This window comes from Perissodus microlepis, chromosome 6 (genome assembly GCF_051167445.1).
Source record: "Perissodus microlepis isolate ML-2025 ecotype Zambia chromosome 6, ASM5116744v1, whole genome shotgun sequence".
NCBI lineage: Eukaryota > Metazoa > Chordata > Actinopteri > Cichliformes > Cichlidae > Perissodus > Perissodus microlepis.
Window position 1 is genome coordinate 37,962,506 of NC_140466.1, and position 14,873 is coordinate 37,977,378.

General features: G+C 39.5%; 1 protein-coding gene across 5 annotated transcripts; it reads left to right on the forward strand.

Annotated features, from left to right (window-relative positions):
* The first annotated feature begins 152 nt into the window (after positions 1 to 152).
* LOC146386200 (uncharacterized) lies at positions 153 to 9,186 on the forward strand. 5 transcript variants are annotated; one of them, XM_084932275.1, is made up of 12 exons: positions 153 to 341; positions 420 to 450; positions 864 to 1,447; positions 2,398 to 2,491; positions 2,573 to 2,622; positions 2,701 to 2,740; positions 3,789 to 3,830; positions 6,460 to 6,560; positions 6,705 to 6,766; positions 7,897 to 8,063; positions 8,254 to 8,409; positions 8,525 to 9,186. In XM_084932275.1, the coding sequence occupies exons 1-12, from the start codon at positions 267 to 269 to the stop codon at positions 8,905 to 8,907; spliced, it is 1,785 nt and encodes a 594-aa protein (XP_084788401.1). In that variant the 5' UTR covers positions 153 to 266; the 3' UTR covers positions 8,908 to 9,186. The 5 variants fall into 5 exon arrangements, with proteins under 5 accessions (XP_084788401.1, XP_084788398.1, XP_084788397.1 ...); XM_084932272.1 differs by having other exon boundaries at positions 2,398 to 2,622; XM_084932274.1 differs by having other exon boundaries at positions 154 to 341; positions 2,573 to 2,740; positions 8,525 to 9,185.
* The last annotated feature ends 5,687 nt before the right edge of the window (positions 9,187 to 14,873 follow it).

A 14,873-nucleotide genomic window follows, 5' to 3' on the forward strand; every position in this document is an offset into this window, starting at 1 on the left:
GCAGATAAAACCTAAACCCCTAAATAAAATAGGTGCAGTGTCTTCAGCTTTGTCTTTAAAGCAGAAAGCACCAGCCCAATAATAAATATTACAGTGCCCTCTGCTGGATAAAATGGATATTACTAGCCAGTAAAAGGAAACTTAATCAACTAACTGATGCAATTCACCTGCAGAGACAGGAAAGGAAATAGCCGTTGAACTGAATCTGAGAGGATCAGATTGACTTTGTTGCTTCCCAAATTTCAGTAATTTAACTGCATACGAAAATGAAACAAACAGCCGTCATAAACTTCAAGGGTGTGCTGCTCATATTTTTGTTGACATTTGACTGTAATGCACAGGTAAGTTATTGTGCCTCACTGATAACCTCTTTCGGATTTGTGTTAACAGTTTAATTGTGTATTTCTTTCTGTCTTTAGGTGAATGAAGAAGATACTGAGCAGCCTCCAGGTGAGTCTGCAAATGTTTAACTTGGGGTTTTCTATGTTTCTATGTTATTTTGTAAGTCTAAATGTTTCAGCCTGTGCTAACAAACTGATTTTAGTTTCATAAAACCTGATCACCAACACACATGCAAACTTTCTTATGAAATCTGACCATTATATTTGAGCTAATTGGATTCTAAATAAACTGTACCTCATTTTGGTAGTTTGACATCGCCCATATGGATTTATGGGAGAGCCTTCCTTATACAGGTTAATATTTGATTGTTTTTATTCAGTGTGAAAGTGAATGATGTTAGTATATTTTCCTGATTTTAAAATATGCACCTGCCAACTAGGTTGAAAAGTGAATTGCATTAGTAATAATATATAAAACCATTTCGGTTCATTTAATGACATGTCTGTCTATTCGGTTCACAGAAGACTCTGGAGCTGAAAACACTTTCTTTGCCTTGCGGAGTTGTCACCGGTTGCTATACAGTGACAGTGGTGAGTTTTTCTCCCCGGACTACCTATGCTCCAATCCTCCCCTGTGGTGCAACTGGACAATCCAGGTGGATCCGAGTAAAAGGATTCATCTCTACCTGGAGGATTTGACCCCTGATGACATCTGTAACCTCAAACAGGACCAAATCCACATTGACGAGCCAGTTGGAGATTTAGCGGGACACAAAGTCTTACAGAAGTGCTGGCAAGAGGCCAAATACACCTCCTCCTCCAATATTCTGTATGTAGTGCTACTGATTAGTGGCTGGCCCAACCCCCTGTACAGGGGCTTTTATGGTCGCTACCAGGCATTTGGATCGCCAGTCATTTATAACCCAGGGGAAGGCTTTACAGAGACAAGCAATGAGTCAGAGACATCTCCTGGGCTGATGGACTTCAGTGAATCTGGACCAGGTACAAAGAGGGAACAGATGGGGTATGGTTATGATGAGAAACAATTAGCAATGATGACTGAGCTACCCACGGAGCCTAAGATGCCTGCAGACACAAACACTTGGGTGAGTGGACACAGTGTTAGTCTTAGATGCCTTACACTGCCTGGCAATATTTCTAACACTGGCAAAAGCTGCATATTCACTATTAAATTTAAGAATGGGTAAAAAGTAGTCAACGTGTCAATGTTAACATATCATCACGATTAACGCAATTAAAAGTTTTAACCCATATGGAGCACAGACTGGACAAACTGCCCGAAATGCGTTGACAGAGACATTTCAGGAATTTTGAGTCATTCTGAGCTCCAGATGGGTTAATTGCCTTAAAAATTGTAATCTTGTAAATTGTGATGATGGATTAATTGGCGTCAACATTGACAGCCCTAGTAAAATTACTATCTAATGTTAAAGATTTCACTCACTGATTAAAAAAAATGTAGAAAAAAGTTTAGCAACTTCTTTCAGTTGATCTTTCAGTTCCTCTGCAGTGTAAATCATTTAGGCTTTTTTCTGCACTTTGTTTTGATTTTCTCTTTAATAAATTAACTTTCTAAAATATATTTTTTAAAATGTCACATTTTATGTCATATTTCATACATTAAGTGAGGTCACGTGATTACTGTGTGAGTTAGCATTAAAAAAATCAAGGCTACATAGTTTTCTTTTATTTTCCCATCATTCATATAATCTATGTAGCTCAAGTAACAGTGACATAGCTGTTTGGTTAACTGTAATGTGACAACTGAATTTAATACAATACTGAATTACACATAAATGTAATATGATTACAATAACATACATTACTTAATCACCAAATTGCCATACTGGATACTGCTCAGGAACGTAAAACATTAATGGTAATGACCCTATATGTCAAAAGGAAACCCAGAGAAGTATAAACAACATGATAAAGACCAGGTAATCTTGCAAAAATCTGCAGTACTTGTTTTGTTTTTTATTTTGCTTGTAAATTCCAGAAAACATTGTAAAACTCTTCACCGTCTGTCCTTCAGGTGGATAAAAACAACCCTCTGTCCTTGGCTGGGAACTACACAACCATGCCAACTGCATCAGTGTCCACCCAAAGGACCTTCAGATCAGGGAGAGGTATCACTCACACCCAACTGGAAGTCACCACTGACACTACAACAGCAAAACAAATGAATGAGGAGGAATCTACTGTTGCAGAGGATGAGACCACAACTCTGAGCTGGACAGTGAAGGAGAATATAACAGAGGTCAGTCAGACCTCAGTCCAGCTTTCCCCATCCTCTGACAGACAAGAAATACAGCGCACTGATCAGACTCATCCTCAGCCTAACATGGTGGAGCCACTGTCGGACCACAGAGGGAACTGTGAGTACATTTGAACACAGACACTCTCCTGGATCTTTCAGGTACTCGTCTTTTTTGGATTGACTAACTGTAATTATATCACTTGATATAGATATGTTTAGTTCTTTGAAATGAGATCATGATCAACCAAATTTTCAATGAACATTTTCAGGTTAAACAGCTATTAAAATTTGAACTTGCTCTTTGATTTTCTAAAAGAGCTATACATGATACATACGTGAGTAAAAATAAGTTCCACATGTTAAGTGTTTTCCTGTTATAACCTTGTAATTAAGGCCCCTTCAACCCTAACATAAGAATACACTGTATCCAGAAAGTATTGCCAGTGCTTCACTTGTTCAACATTTTGTGATGTTATAGCCAAAATGGGATTGATTCATTTTCACCTCAAAATTCTACACACACCACAAAACAATACAATGACAAAGTGAAAAACTTGAAATTCTTACACTTTAATAAAAAAAATGAAATAGAACATGTAGATAAATATTTATAGCCTTTGTAATGACACTCAGAGGTGAGCTCAGGTGCATCCAGTTTCCAATTATCATCTGTCAGACGATTCACCAACCTTATTGGAGTTCACCTGTGGTAAATTTAGTTGATTGTACTTGATCTGAAAAGAAACTATATAGTTGATTTTATACTTTCATGCTTTTTTTCCTCTTATTTCTAAATTTTATTTTGCCATGTTTTATTATATTGTATTGCTGTTATTGTTTGTGCTATTGTAAGGTGACCTTGAGGGTCTTAAAGGCGCCTATAAATAAAATTTATTATTATTACAGTGCATGTGAAAGAATATGTCAAAATGTGGAATAAGTGATGCACTCTAGATACTTTTGGATGTACTATAAAGAAATGGGGTTTTTTTGCCGAACAAAAGCGCACACAAATAATCTATATGGTCGAGTGGTGTTAAATTATGTTAAGTGTAGATAAGCACTGGATTACACAACTGGTTCATTCGTGGGAAGTCGGAGAGGGGTTTGGTTTTGGTTTTTTATTGTGTGGTTTTTGTTTTTGTTTTGTTTTTTGTCCCTCATAGCAAACATGAAAAATGACTCAGAAATTCAACATTTTCCTGGTGGTGAGTATTGAACAAGAATGTCTTATTTATTTATTTTCTGAAGTGTGGGTTCTCTTTTTATCTGGCTAAATTGCCATTGTACCTTATGCTGAACACACAGTCTGGTCATGAGCAGGATTTTAAAAATGTTTTATAGATAGATTTACTCATTTAAAAAAAAAAAAAAAAATGAGTAAAATGCATTTTTTACTAATTTTTTTTGAAGGATGGACCACCCGCAGGTGGTCTATCCTTCAAGCTAGGGTCCTCTACCAGAGGCCTGCGAGCTTGAGGGTCCTGTGCAGTATCTTTGCTATTTATATGACTGCGCTGTTCTGAAAAGAGTTCTCAGATGTTATTCCTCGGATCTGCTGGAGCAAATCACTTAGCTTGGGAGTCACTGCACCAAGTGCACCGATTACCACTGAGACCACTGTTACCTTCATCCTCCAGATCTTCTCGAGCTCTTCTTTGAGCCCTTGGTACCTTTCATGTTCCTTCTTCCTGATGTTGCTGTCATTTGGTATTGCTACATCTATAACTACGGTTATCTTCCTCTGCTTGTCCACCACTACTATGCCCAGTTTGTTAGCCATCACCAGCTTTTTTTATATAAGTCCCACAGGATCTTGGCTCACTCATTCTTGACCACCCTAGGGGCTTCTCCTATTTTGACCTTGGGACTTTCAGGCTGGCACAGATGTTCCTGTATACTATGCTGGCCACTTGGTTGTGGCGCACCCTGCTGTTATGTGTTGGGGCATCTTTACTTAGGCTGCATCTGGGATCTTGCCCAGTGTGGTAGACCCCCACCTCTCTTGTACTTAGGGCTTGTTCCTGTGCTGCCATGATTAGAGCCTGTGTGCTGTCTTTCACTCCAGCTTTGTCCAGCTTCTGGTAGGATTTCTGGATATCAGCCACTTCCTCTATCTATACCATACAGGGGCCCATCCTTCCATGATGCTTCTTCTCCTTGCTCCTCTTCTTTCTTTCTGCTGCCTGAGGTATTCACTAAGTACGCAATTGGTTGTGGCCATTGGTTGTACTCGTGGATGTTTGTCTCAGCTTGGATAGTGGTTCTGGAATTCACCCGTCCTCAGCCTCCTTACTTTGACTTGTTGTACAGTCTCTGTGTGTGTGTCCACATACATATATAAACTACCACTCCAAAGTTTGGACACACCTTCTCATTTAATGTTTTTTCTTTATTTTCATGACTATTTACATTGTACATTCTCACTGAAGGCATCGAAATTGTGAATGAACACACATGTAATTTTGTAGTAGATAAAAGTATGAAATGACTCATAACATGCTTTATACTTTAGAGTCTTCAAAATAGCCAACCTTTGATTACTGCTTTGCACACTCTTGGCATTCTCTCGATGAGCTTCATGAGGTTGTCACCTGAGCTGGTTTTCCAACAGTCTTGAAGGAGTTCCCAGAGATGCTGAACACTTGTTGGCCCTTTTGCCTTCACTCTGCGCTCAATCTCATCCCAAACCATCTTGACTGGGTTTTAGGTCAGGTGACAGTGGAGGCCAGGACATCTGGCGCAGCACTCCATCACTGTCCTTCTTGGTCAAATAGCCCTTACACATCCTGGAGGTGTGTTTGGGGTCATTGTCCTGTTGAAAAATACATGGTGGTCCAACTAAATGCAAACCGGATGAGATGGCAGGATGCTGTGGTAACCATGCTGGTTCTGTGTGCCTTTTAATTTTGAATAAATGCCCAACAATGTCCACTACTTGTGTTTGTTGGCACAAACAAATCTCTTCTGCTTGTTGGTCTTCCTTAGTTGTGGTTTCTTAGCAGCTATTTGACCATAAAGGCCTGATTCACACAGTCTCCTCTGAACAGTTGATGTAGAGATGTGTCTGCTACTGGAACTCTGTGTGGCATTTATTTGGGCTTAATCTGAGTCGCTGTTAACTTCAGATTTCTGAGGTTGGTGACTTGGATGAATATATCCTCAGCAGCAGAGTTGACTCTTGGTCTTTCTTTCCTGGGGCATCCTCATCCAGTTTCATCATAGTGCTTGATGGTTTTTGAGACTGCACTTGGCAACACAGTCAAAGTTTTAGCAATTTTCCAGACTGACTGACCTTCAGTTCTTAAAGTCATGATGGACTGTCATTTCTCTTTATTTAGCTGATTGGTTCTTGGCATAATATAATTTCTAATAGTTGTCAAACAGGGCTGTCAGCTTTGTACCAACCTGACTTCTGCAGAACACAACTGATCATCCCAACTCCATTAAGAAGGTATGAAATTCCACAAATGAACCCTGACAGGTGACTACATCCTGAAGGTCATTGAGAGAAGGCCAAGGGATTGCAGTGCTGTCAAGAAAGCAAAGGGTGGCTACTTTCAGGAATCTAAAATATAAAGTATATTTAGAGGGTTTGTTTTTTTTTGTTTTTTTGTTTTTTTCTTTGCTACATACATCTTGCTTCATATATTTGATGTCTACAGTGTAGAAAGTAGTAAAATTAAAGAAAAAAATATTTAATGAGAAGGTGTGTACAAACTTTGTGTATGCCTGTATGTCTAATCTGGAGATCAACGTTAATTTATTTTATCTGAGCTACCAGTGAAACTGTTATTATAATGACTTTGGTTTGGTCTTCTGAAATCTCTCTGACAGATCACCTGTTTGAAGTGGCTATAGAGATCAACTTTAGTCAGGATTTGCTGAAGTCTTGGGACAACCTGGCCAGATCACTGCTGCTTTCAGTAAAAGCTTTGGTGCGTGTGTGTGTGTACGTGCGTGTCATATGTAGCATGTGCATAGTTTTTTTTGTAATAAATATTAAAAAGAAAGCTTCACTGACGCATTAAGAAATGGTGAAGGCCCAGACTAAACTTTGTACATGGCTTTTGTTTCTGTAGATCAGCAAACAGCTGGAGGCTCTGCATGCACAACTGTCAGTGTCTTCCAAAAGAATAAAAAGGTTTGTAGAAAACATCCTCACAAGTCTTTCCATTAATGCTGAAGTATAAGTTTGTCTTTGAATACATTTAAAAACATTTGAATGAGACTGTCTTTTCTGAGTGAACCTATGCAGAAAAGAACTGCAACTCCACACTGAATACTCCACACGTAAATACCATTGGTCTAATCTTGCAAAACCGACCACGACTGGATGAAAGTATAGATGGGATCAGATGTAAAATGTAATTTGAACACTTGTACACTTGAGATATTTCTTCTACTTCACTACAGTTTTGCCACTTTGTTTTGTGTCAATTGTTTTACAATTCTTATGCTCTTGTGCAGTGCTGTGTTGTGTTGATTTTGAAGTTGCTGAATTTGGGTTTCTGTTTAGGGTTTTACTTTTATTGTAGTGTTTGAAGTTTTAAATTGTATTATTTAAGTCCCTGTTTAGTTTCTTTGGAGTTCTGGGTACCTGTTTAGATTGCCTCATTGTTCTAGTGTTAGTTTAGAAATTCTGGTTTGTATTAAACCTTGGCTCCAATTTTGACATTCTTATTTCTTATGTGTTTAACTTGATTAGTTTCCTTATTTTGGTCCTCCTCTGTCTTGTCTTTCTGTTTATGCTTTTGTCCCCTAGTTTTCGATTCTGTTTTCTTTAGTGCTCTGTGTAAGTTTTAGTTCCTGTCTCAGTCTTCCCATGATTGTTCTTATCTGTGTTAATTATGCTCAGTGTCTGCTATCGGCGTTTCATTGTCTGATACCCTTTGTTCTGCTTTGGTTGTTGGAATTTTCATTTGCTTCACATTTTGGACATTTTGACTGTCACTCTGGGACTCCATGTCCAACTTGGGGAAAAAAAGGGTGCCTTTTACTTTGTATCCAGCATATAGGACCAGACCTTTTCCCCAACTCTCTCATTCTTTTTCCTCTTTTGCTACCATACTAAAAACAAATCCTGGAAACTCCACTTGAGAACTGTGGACTGGTGTATTTATTACATTAAACCTCACTCTGCAGCGCCTGAACTTATGTCATTGTGTAGTCTGACTGTTTTAGACTACACAATGAAGTGGGATCTATGGACCATAAAGTTGCTTTACTGTTAAGGTATATGTTACGGTACATAATTACAGGTTTTGTGCACAGGTTGCATGCAGGAGTGCTGTACATCCTCTGGCTGCAAGTTAGACAGGGACCTAGAGGCATGCATGTCCACAGGGGCATCCACTCCGCTCTCCAGGGGCTCATTGCCACTGGCATCAACTTCAAAGGAAATCTGAGAAAGGCAATCATCATGTCTGTGTCGACTGCAGGTATGGAAGTGTCCAAAATTGCTTGGTAATGTTAACAAATCTGTAAATAGGAAGGAGTCAAAAACAGTGATTACTGATAAATATATATTTGATTACACTACATTGTTTTACATAGTTTTTTTTTTTTTTTTTAAATGCATATAATACTAAACACATTATCAGCTAAAAGTTCTGTGCATGTCTGTTTCAGATGTTAATGAGTGTGGGACCCAGCTTGTTCAATGTGACATCAATGCAGACTGTGTGAACCAGTTTGGCTCCTACTCATGCCGTTGCCGGGCAGGCTTTCAGGATAAGTCCCGCCTGGGATCAGGAGGAACCATCTGTGTGGACATGAAGGCTGCAGGTATGCTTGACCCATATCAGAAATCTTACTTAGACTTGCAGATATTCTGCTTTAATTCAGCTGCTGATCTCCTGTTTTGTTTGGGGGGGGGACGGGGGTTTCGTTTTCCCTTCAGGTTGCAGCTCACGCCTGTCCACTGAAGCTAAAGGTGTATACGTCCTTTTCTTCCTGCTCAGCTCACTAATTCTTGCGCTGCTGGTGGTTGCCGGCATGTTCTACCATCGTCACCACCGGGGAAAATTCCTAGTTCGCTGCCACAGCAACAGCAGCTTATCCCCTTCTAACCCCAACAACAACCACCAGCATCCTGAGGAAAACTACTCCAATCCTGCTGACTCTGACCCGCCTCCCCCATCTCCACCTGCCTGGGGTCCCAGAGAGTGCTGGGGCCATGTAAAGGAGCAACGGCAAGTTGTGGATCTGCAGCTGCTGCGCTTCAATCTGCTGCACCCTCCAGACAGCTACATGGATCAGCGGGAGGGTGTGAACAGTCAATGATAATTAATCTTAATTATATTCAGTAAAATGTCTTCTTTAAATTTACTTTCTCTTTTTTTTTTTTTTGTCTGCATTTTGCACTATTTGTAAATTGCACAATTAAAGTCACAATGAAAAGCATTTTTATTCCTTGTATCAAAATTTTCATGGGGTCTTGAAAGGCCTATGGGACATATTTACTAAGTTGCAAATTATTTGCAGTGAGTGACAAAATGTTCCACATCTAGTTTTAGATGACCTGATACCCCTAATACTAGTATCAAATGAGCATATTTGTCACCAAGTCTGGTAAGCAATGAAGTGCAAAACATGTCTTGAGAGAAGACTGTTGTAATAATAATAATAATAATAATAATAATAAATCTTATTTGAAAGTGCCTTTCAAGACACCAGAGGACACTTAACAATAGAATAAAACTCTAGCCCCCACCCCCAAAGGGGGTCGGTTGCCCTCGGCCTGGGGCTCGGTCACTCTGGCGCAGCTGGCTGCCGGCGGAGCTCACGAGCACGTCACTGCAAACCCCCGCCCCCGGCTTCTGCTCCGTGGCTGCTGAGTGACCCCTCATCTGGGGCTCTCCTCAGCTCTTTCTGGGATAGTGCCGCGGCTGCCCCTCTGTTGGTCTTCCTTGGTCTCTTGTGTTCTGGGGGCCTCTGGATGTCTGGAGTCTTGATCTCCTCCATACCTGCTTCATGCCCTGGAGGACGGGGCTGTGGCCCCCCCACACCCTCTAGCAGATCATTACATGAAGGAACCTTTTAAATACAAGCGTGTTCATGCTCACAGGTGTACACACGGGTGCTCACACACACAAACTACACCCTTTTTGGCTCCTACCTCAAAGCACACTGTGCGCTGTTGATCCTACGTGCTGCACAATAATATTCAATATTTAGTATTTACTGTTATATTCACATAGATTATCGCGATGATGTTCTTTATTATACTGCTTTCTCTTTTTTTTTTTTTTTTTTTTTTTTGGCTTGTTTTCACTTTTTTCTTTCTCAGCAGGTGATCCAGGTGATTGATATATGCATTTTTTTTGTCTGTTTGTTTTGTTGGTTTTTGTTTTTTGCCCTTTATCCCCGTCCCTCTTCCCCGATGTTTTTCTTTCCCTCTTTCATTCTCCCTTTTCTTTCCCCCAGTCATGTCTGTCCCGTGTGTAGCAAGTGAAAATAAAATAAAATAAAATAAACAATAAAAGCAAAGGTGAATCAAATAGACCAATACGGCATAGCCGGGATAGTCCATTTGGTAAAGTAAATCTGTTGGGCATCTTTCTTTGCCTTTAGACAATAATTCTAATGGCAAAAGAACCAAGCGGTGGAAAAAAAAGAATAAAACACATAATATAACAATGATGACAAAGGAAAAATAAAAAAGAAGCACAAAATAAAATAAATCCAAGTCAAAAAATGTACCGGTCAGTAGCGGCAGCCAGACGCACCAGCATTCACTCAAGCCAGAAGTATTCACCGGCTTGAGTGAATGTGGGATTTACATGGAAAAAGCCTATAAAACACAAAATTTACGATACTAAAACTATAGATCAAAACAAATCGCCAATACAACTTTGATACATAAGATATTTGAGCAAACTTTTATAGTCTTGTATCAGGCAGAAGATGCCTGCCTGGGACAGCTCATAGGGGAGCAGTAATATAATACATGTCTACACATGTATAAATGTATACATGTGTATGTATACACATGTATACATACACATACGTGTATGTGTCTTTTAGATCCTGTAGAAGTCCATCATTAAGTGTGTGAAGAGGGCTCTCCATTTACATCAACAAATTGGGGTCTATTAAATAAGATTCAAACTATTGCAGCAGTACCTTTAATGCCTTTTGAATGCTCTAATCGCTGTTAAAAGCCATAAGAGTCTTTGTAACTGTTACCAATGCTGTTTTTGTACTGTGATGAAATCTGAATCTTGAGTAAAATTCTTTAAATAAACATTCCTCTGCAGATGATCAGTTAGCTGTTTTGTAACTAGTCTTTTTTTCAGAATTTTTGAGATAAAAGGAATGTCTGCATGCAGCCTGAGTCCACCAAAGCCTGGCAGCTTACCCGAACACTGTATGTCCCTCTTGGGACCCCAATGACATGGAACACCTGACCAACCTCCATCAATGGACACTCCCGCCGCAGATGTCCTGTCACCAGCATCTCTAACACTTCTGCCTTAGCATTGGTGTGGCCCTCCGTGGGTCAGCGCTGGCAGGACCTGGTGAGACAGATCTGGGAGAAAGGGGTTAGTGTCCCGTAGCTGCAGTGGCTGCTCTGCCAGGGCAGGGCTGTGGGGACCTGGAAATAGCCTCGTCCCACTAGCTGCCGGCTGCAACCCTTCGCCTCTTCTGGCTGCGTGGCCGTCAGCATGACCTGACAGCCGCACCTCTCTTTCCAACGGCACAGGTAGCCAGGTAGCCTGGCATGCCTCTGCCATTGCCTGTAATGTTTCAAGGAATACCTGAGGGTCGTAGCCCGCCCCCATCCTATGTGGCGTCACTGCCACTGTAGAGGGTAGGGGAGGTGCAGTGGGAGAGTCAGCCCGACCAGCCTCTCCAGCACTTGTTCTGGTGTCAGCCTGGTCCTGCAGCTTATCCAACTGAGCTCTCTGCATCCCATTAAAAGAACATTGAAAGGACTGTGGGAATGCGTCTAGCAATACCGTGCTGGTCAAGGACACTCCTACAGGACACATGCCGTACTGTGGTCGCAGCTTCAAGCTAGCCAGCCTGCATCATTGCATGTAAAGAGTGAAGTGTAGTCTGTGCTGGCCCACCCAGTCCAATCCACTTTAATAGGCTTACAGCAGCTAATCCAGCACAGTGTGCTGACACATTGGGAGTCTGCTGACCTTACTCTGCTTTATTACAGGGTACTTGTTCCCTCAGTCCTTCACTGCTCAAAACAGGAAATCAGCTACAGTTTCTCTACATCTTCATTCAGGGGGAAATATTGGAACGATTTTCATCAGGTTTGCATAAAAAAATTATTCAATTTGAATGATGACAATGACGTCTAAGTTGATCTCATTTTTGCTCTAACACGTTAATTGTTAATTGTTGACTGATAATCAGCTTTAACTTACAGGCTTTGACTGCATTGGAAAGCTAGTTTTCAGGAAAATCTGCAATGCATTTGTCATCTAATGCAGTCCACAATTAATTAAGTCAGCTTCCTTTTTACTTCATTGATGGTATTAAGATTTTTTCTAGATTTTTTTCCACCATTTACTCAGATCCCTGCCTCCTGTTAAAATAAACTCCTTCTTTGTCCTTTGACTGAATGCTCCTTATGTCTATCAGGTAGATTCTCCAAGGACAGCATCACTTGGTTGCTGTCTGTAAGGTAAGGAGGAGTGGTTGTTGTTGGTGGTAATAGTAGATCCACCCTCTATGCTCAGCTATCTTCCTCACTTGGAAACCTGAGGTCACTCCTCCTCTATCGCTCTCCAACCAGAGAGGCATGCTGAGCATGACCTTCCAGGCAGCATCCTCCAACCTTAATCCTGTGCAACCCTCCCCCACATGCACAGAATCCCAACTGTTTTTCACTGCCCTAAAACAATAATAAAGTCCTACAGTAAAAAAGCGTCTCTAATTCCATTACCTTCCTGTATTGCATTTATGTCATTTTATTGTAGTTTATTTTCAATGTGTATCTTGTTTTTCTTTGTTTCGTCTTTGATTCTGAGAAAGCTATGTCACTGAAAACATTTCAGATGACTAAAACATTAGTTAATTTTCTTGTGGGCAGTGAAGACTGGAATCCTTATGTTACTAGTTGACAAAGTGATAAAGAAGGCATTAAGGTATTAAGGCATTAAGGCGTTAGAAATTTAAAATGTTTCTAATTACATTTCTGACATTCAACTTAATAGAAGAATAATGAAGGATTACTGTAATACATATTTTTTTCTTTATCATGTGGAAAGGAATTAAAACTCGTAATTGTATTAATTCGATTTATCTATATTATTTATTTATATTGTTCACTAACCATATTTCTGTTCTCAGATGTTTTAACACCTCCAGCACTTGAATGCTCTCAAGCGAACATGTCAAATTCACAGGAAATATTTTCATAGTAATGGCTATATTCATAAAGTGATATTCCTGTATTCATGGCCTACAATATTTCAATTTGAAAAGCTCTGTGATCTCTCTTCTTGATTCTCCATCAGATAAAAACATAATCACTTAACACAAGACAATACTCAACAGTGGCGTCTGTGACTTTTACAAACATTTAATATCTATCTATATATATAGATATATTATATTTCATATACATATATATATGAAATATAATGAATATTATATAATATATGTATATATATATATATATATATATATATATATATATACATATATATATATATATATATATATATACATATATATGATGAATTTAAAAATGGAAAAATCAGTGTTAAAGTAATTAATATTTCTCATTTGAAGTACTTGATATTGTGTTTCATTTCCAGCGTCTTTTATAAAGTTTATAGTGTCTGTCTTGGGAGGAACACACATCTAATTAGAGAAAACAAAGATACTAAAATATGTTGATAACAAAAAAAACCCAAAAACTGCTGAATTAAAAGGTGAGCAGTGAGTGACATGGTTAACTGTCAATATCTACGGGGGATTAAAAGCTAGTTAAGTATATTCCTAGACATTCTCATAGATGCTAATCTGAAAGTGCTGCTGAACTCAACTTGCCTGTTTGTCCTCTGTAGAGGACCTTTCTAAACCTGAATATCTCCCATCCACTGCATACTACAGAATTACCTCCTTTTGGTATCTACAGAGGACATTTAGGGCTTTCCAATGATACCAAATATGAAGAGGTGGGGCTCTGGGGACTTTAGTGTTTTCATCAGGGAATATGGCGGCCATTGCTGCAAGCACATTTTATGGAAAGAACTAAAGTAAGTGCATAAAACTGTTTACTGAGCAATTTTTGGCTATAAATGTTGTTAACATATTTTAGATAAGTCTCTTAATAACACATTAAAACATAGTATGCTTAATTCTAACTTTATTTTAGTATAGCATTGAAGTGTTTAAAAAATGTCCTCCATAGTGGACATTTGTAGTCATTTCCTCCATTTTGTTCTGTTTTTTCAAATGACCAGAAAAGGAGTCCTTTTTAGAAAGAAATGTATTGCATTTTGTTGAGGGAAACTCAGATCTTGAGTTGTCTGATGAAGAAGGTCATAGGGAATAAGCCCTTCAAGAAGAAAGAAAGTAGCATCAGAGATGGTACTCAGACAAAGTCCTCCTGAACTTGCTGTCATTAAGTGGTTGGACAAAAGCCAGTTGTCATGGCATCCTCTGCCTATGGCAATCAACCTCAGGACAGACGCACAAGATGGTCCAAGAAAAACAAAGGGTTTGTCCATGTGCCAATGCCACTGACAATTGCTGAGTACAATACCAACATAGGTGGCGTGGACCTTGTTGACCGAATATTCAGTTTGTACAGGACGGTCTCTGGCACTCGGAAATGGACAGTATGTGCAGTTCTCTACTTTTCTGATCTGGCAATCACCAACGCATGGCTTCAGTATAGCAGTGACTTGCAGTTTTGGGGGAAGATACCACTAAAGTTCCCTGACTTCAAACTGCTCCTTGGTGAAGAGTTGAAGCAAATGTTTGCCATAAAAGTTCAGTTTTACATGCTTGGCCTTCCTATGTCCTCTGCGGTGGACACGTGATATCTGAAAAATAAATATTTTTTTCCCCAAAAAAATATTTCAGTCACCAAATATTTCTGATTACCTTACAAACATTGGGGGATTTAAAAGAAAAATTGATTGGATAACATTTTTTTCCTGGTAGTCAGGAGGTTAAGGACATTGTCAGAGCTGCTGTCCCCTGTCAGCTCTGACAATGTCCTTGAGTACATTAGCTTTCCCTGCTAATGTACTCAAGCTATTATTAACAACCTT

Bases quoted from the DNA above. Each gene is read 5' to 3' on its own strand.
- LOC146386200 (XM_084932270.1), top strand. From the start codon at position 267: ATGAAACAAACAGCCGTCATAAACTTCAAGGGTGTGCTGCTCATATTT. The intron at 451-863 runs GTGAGTCTGCAA...TTCGGTTCACAG, and splicing joins AGATACTGAGCAGCCTCCAG to AAGACTCTGGAGCTGAAAAC. The intron at 3,831-6,459 runs GTGAGTATTGAA...TCTCTCTGACAG, and splicing joins AATTCAACATTTTCCTGGTG to ATCACCTGTTTGAAGTGGCT.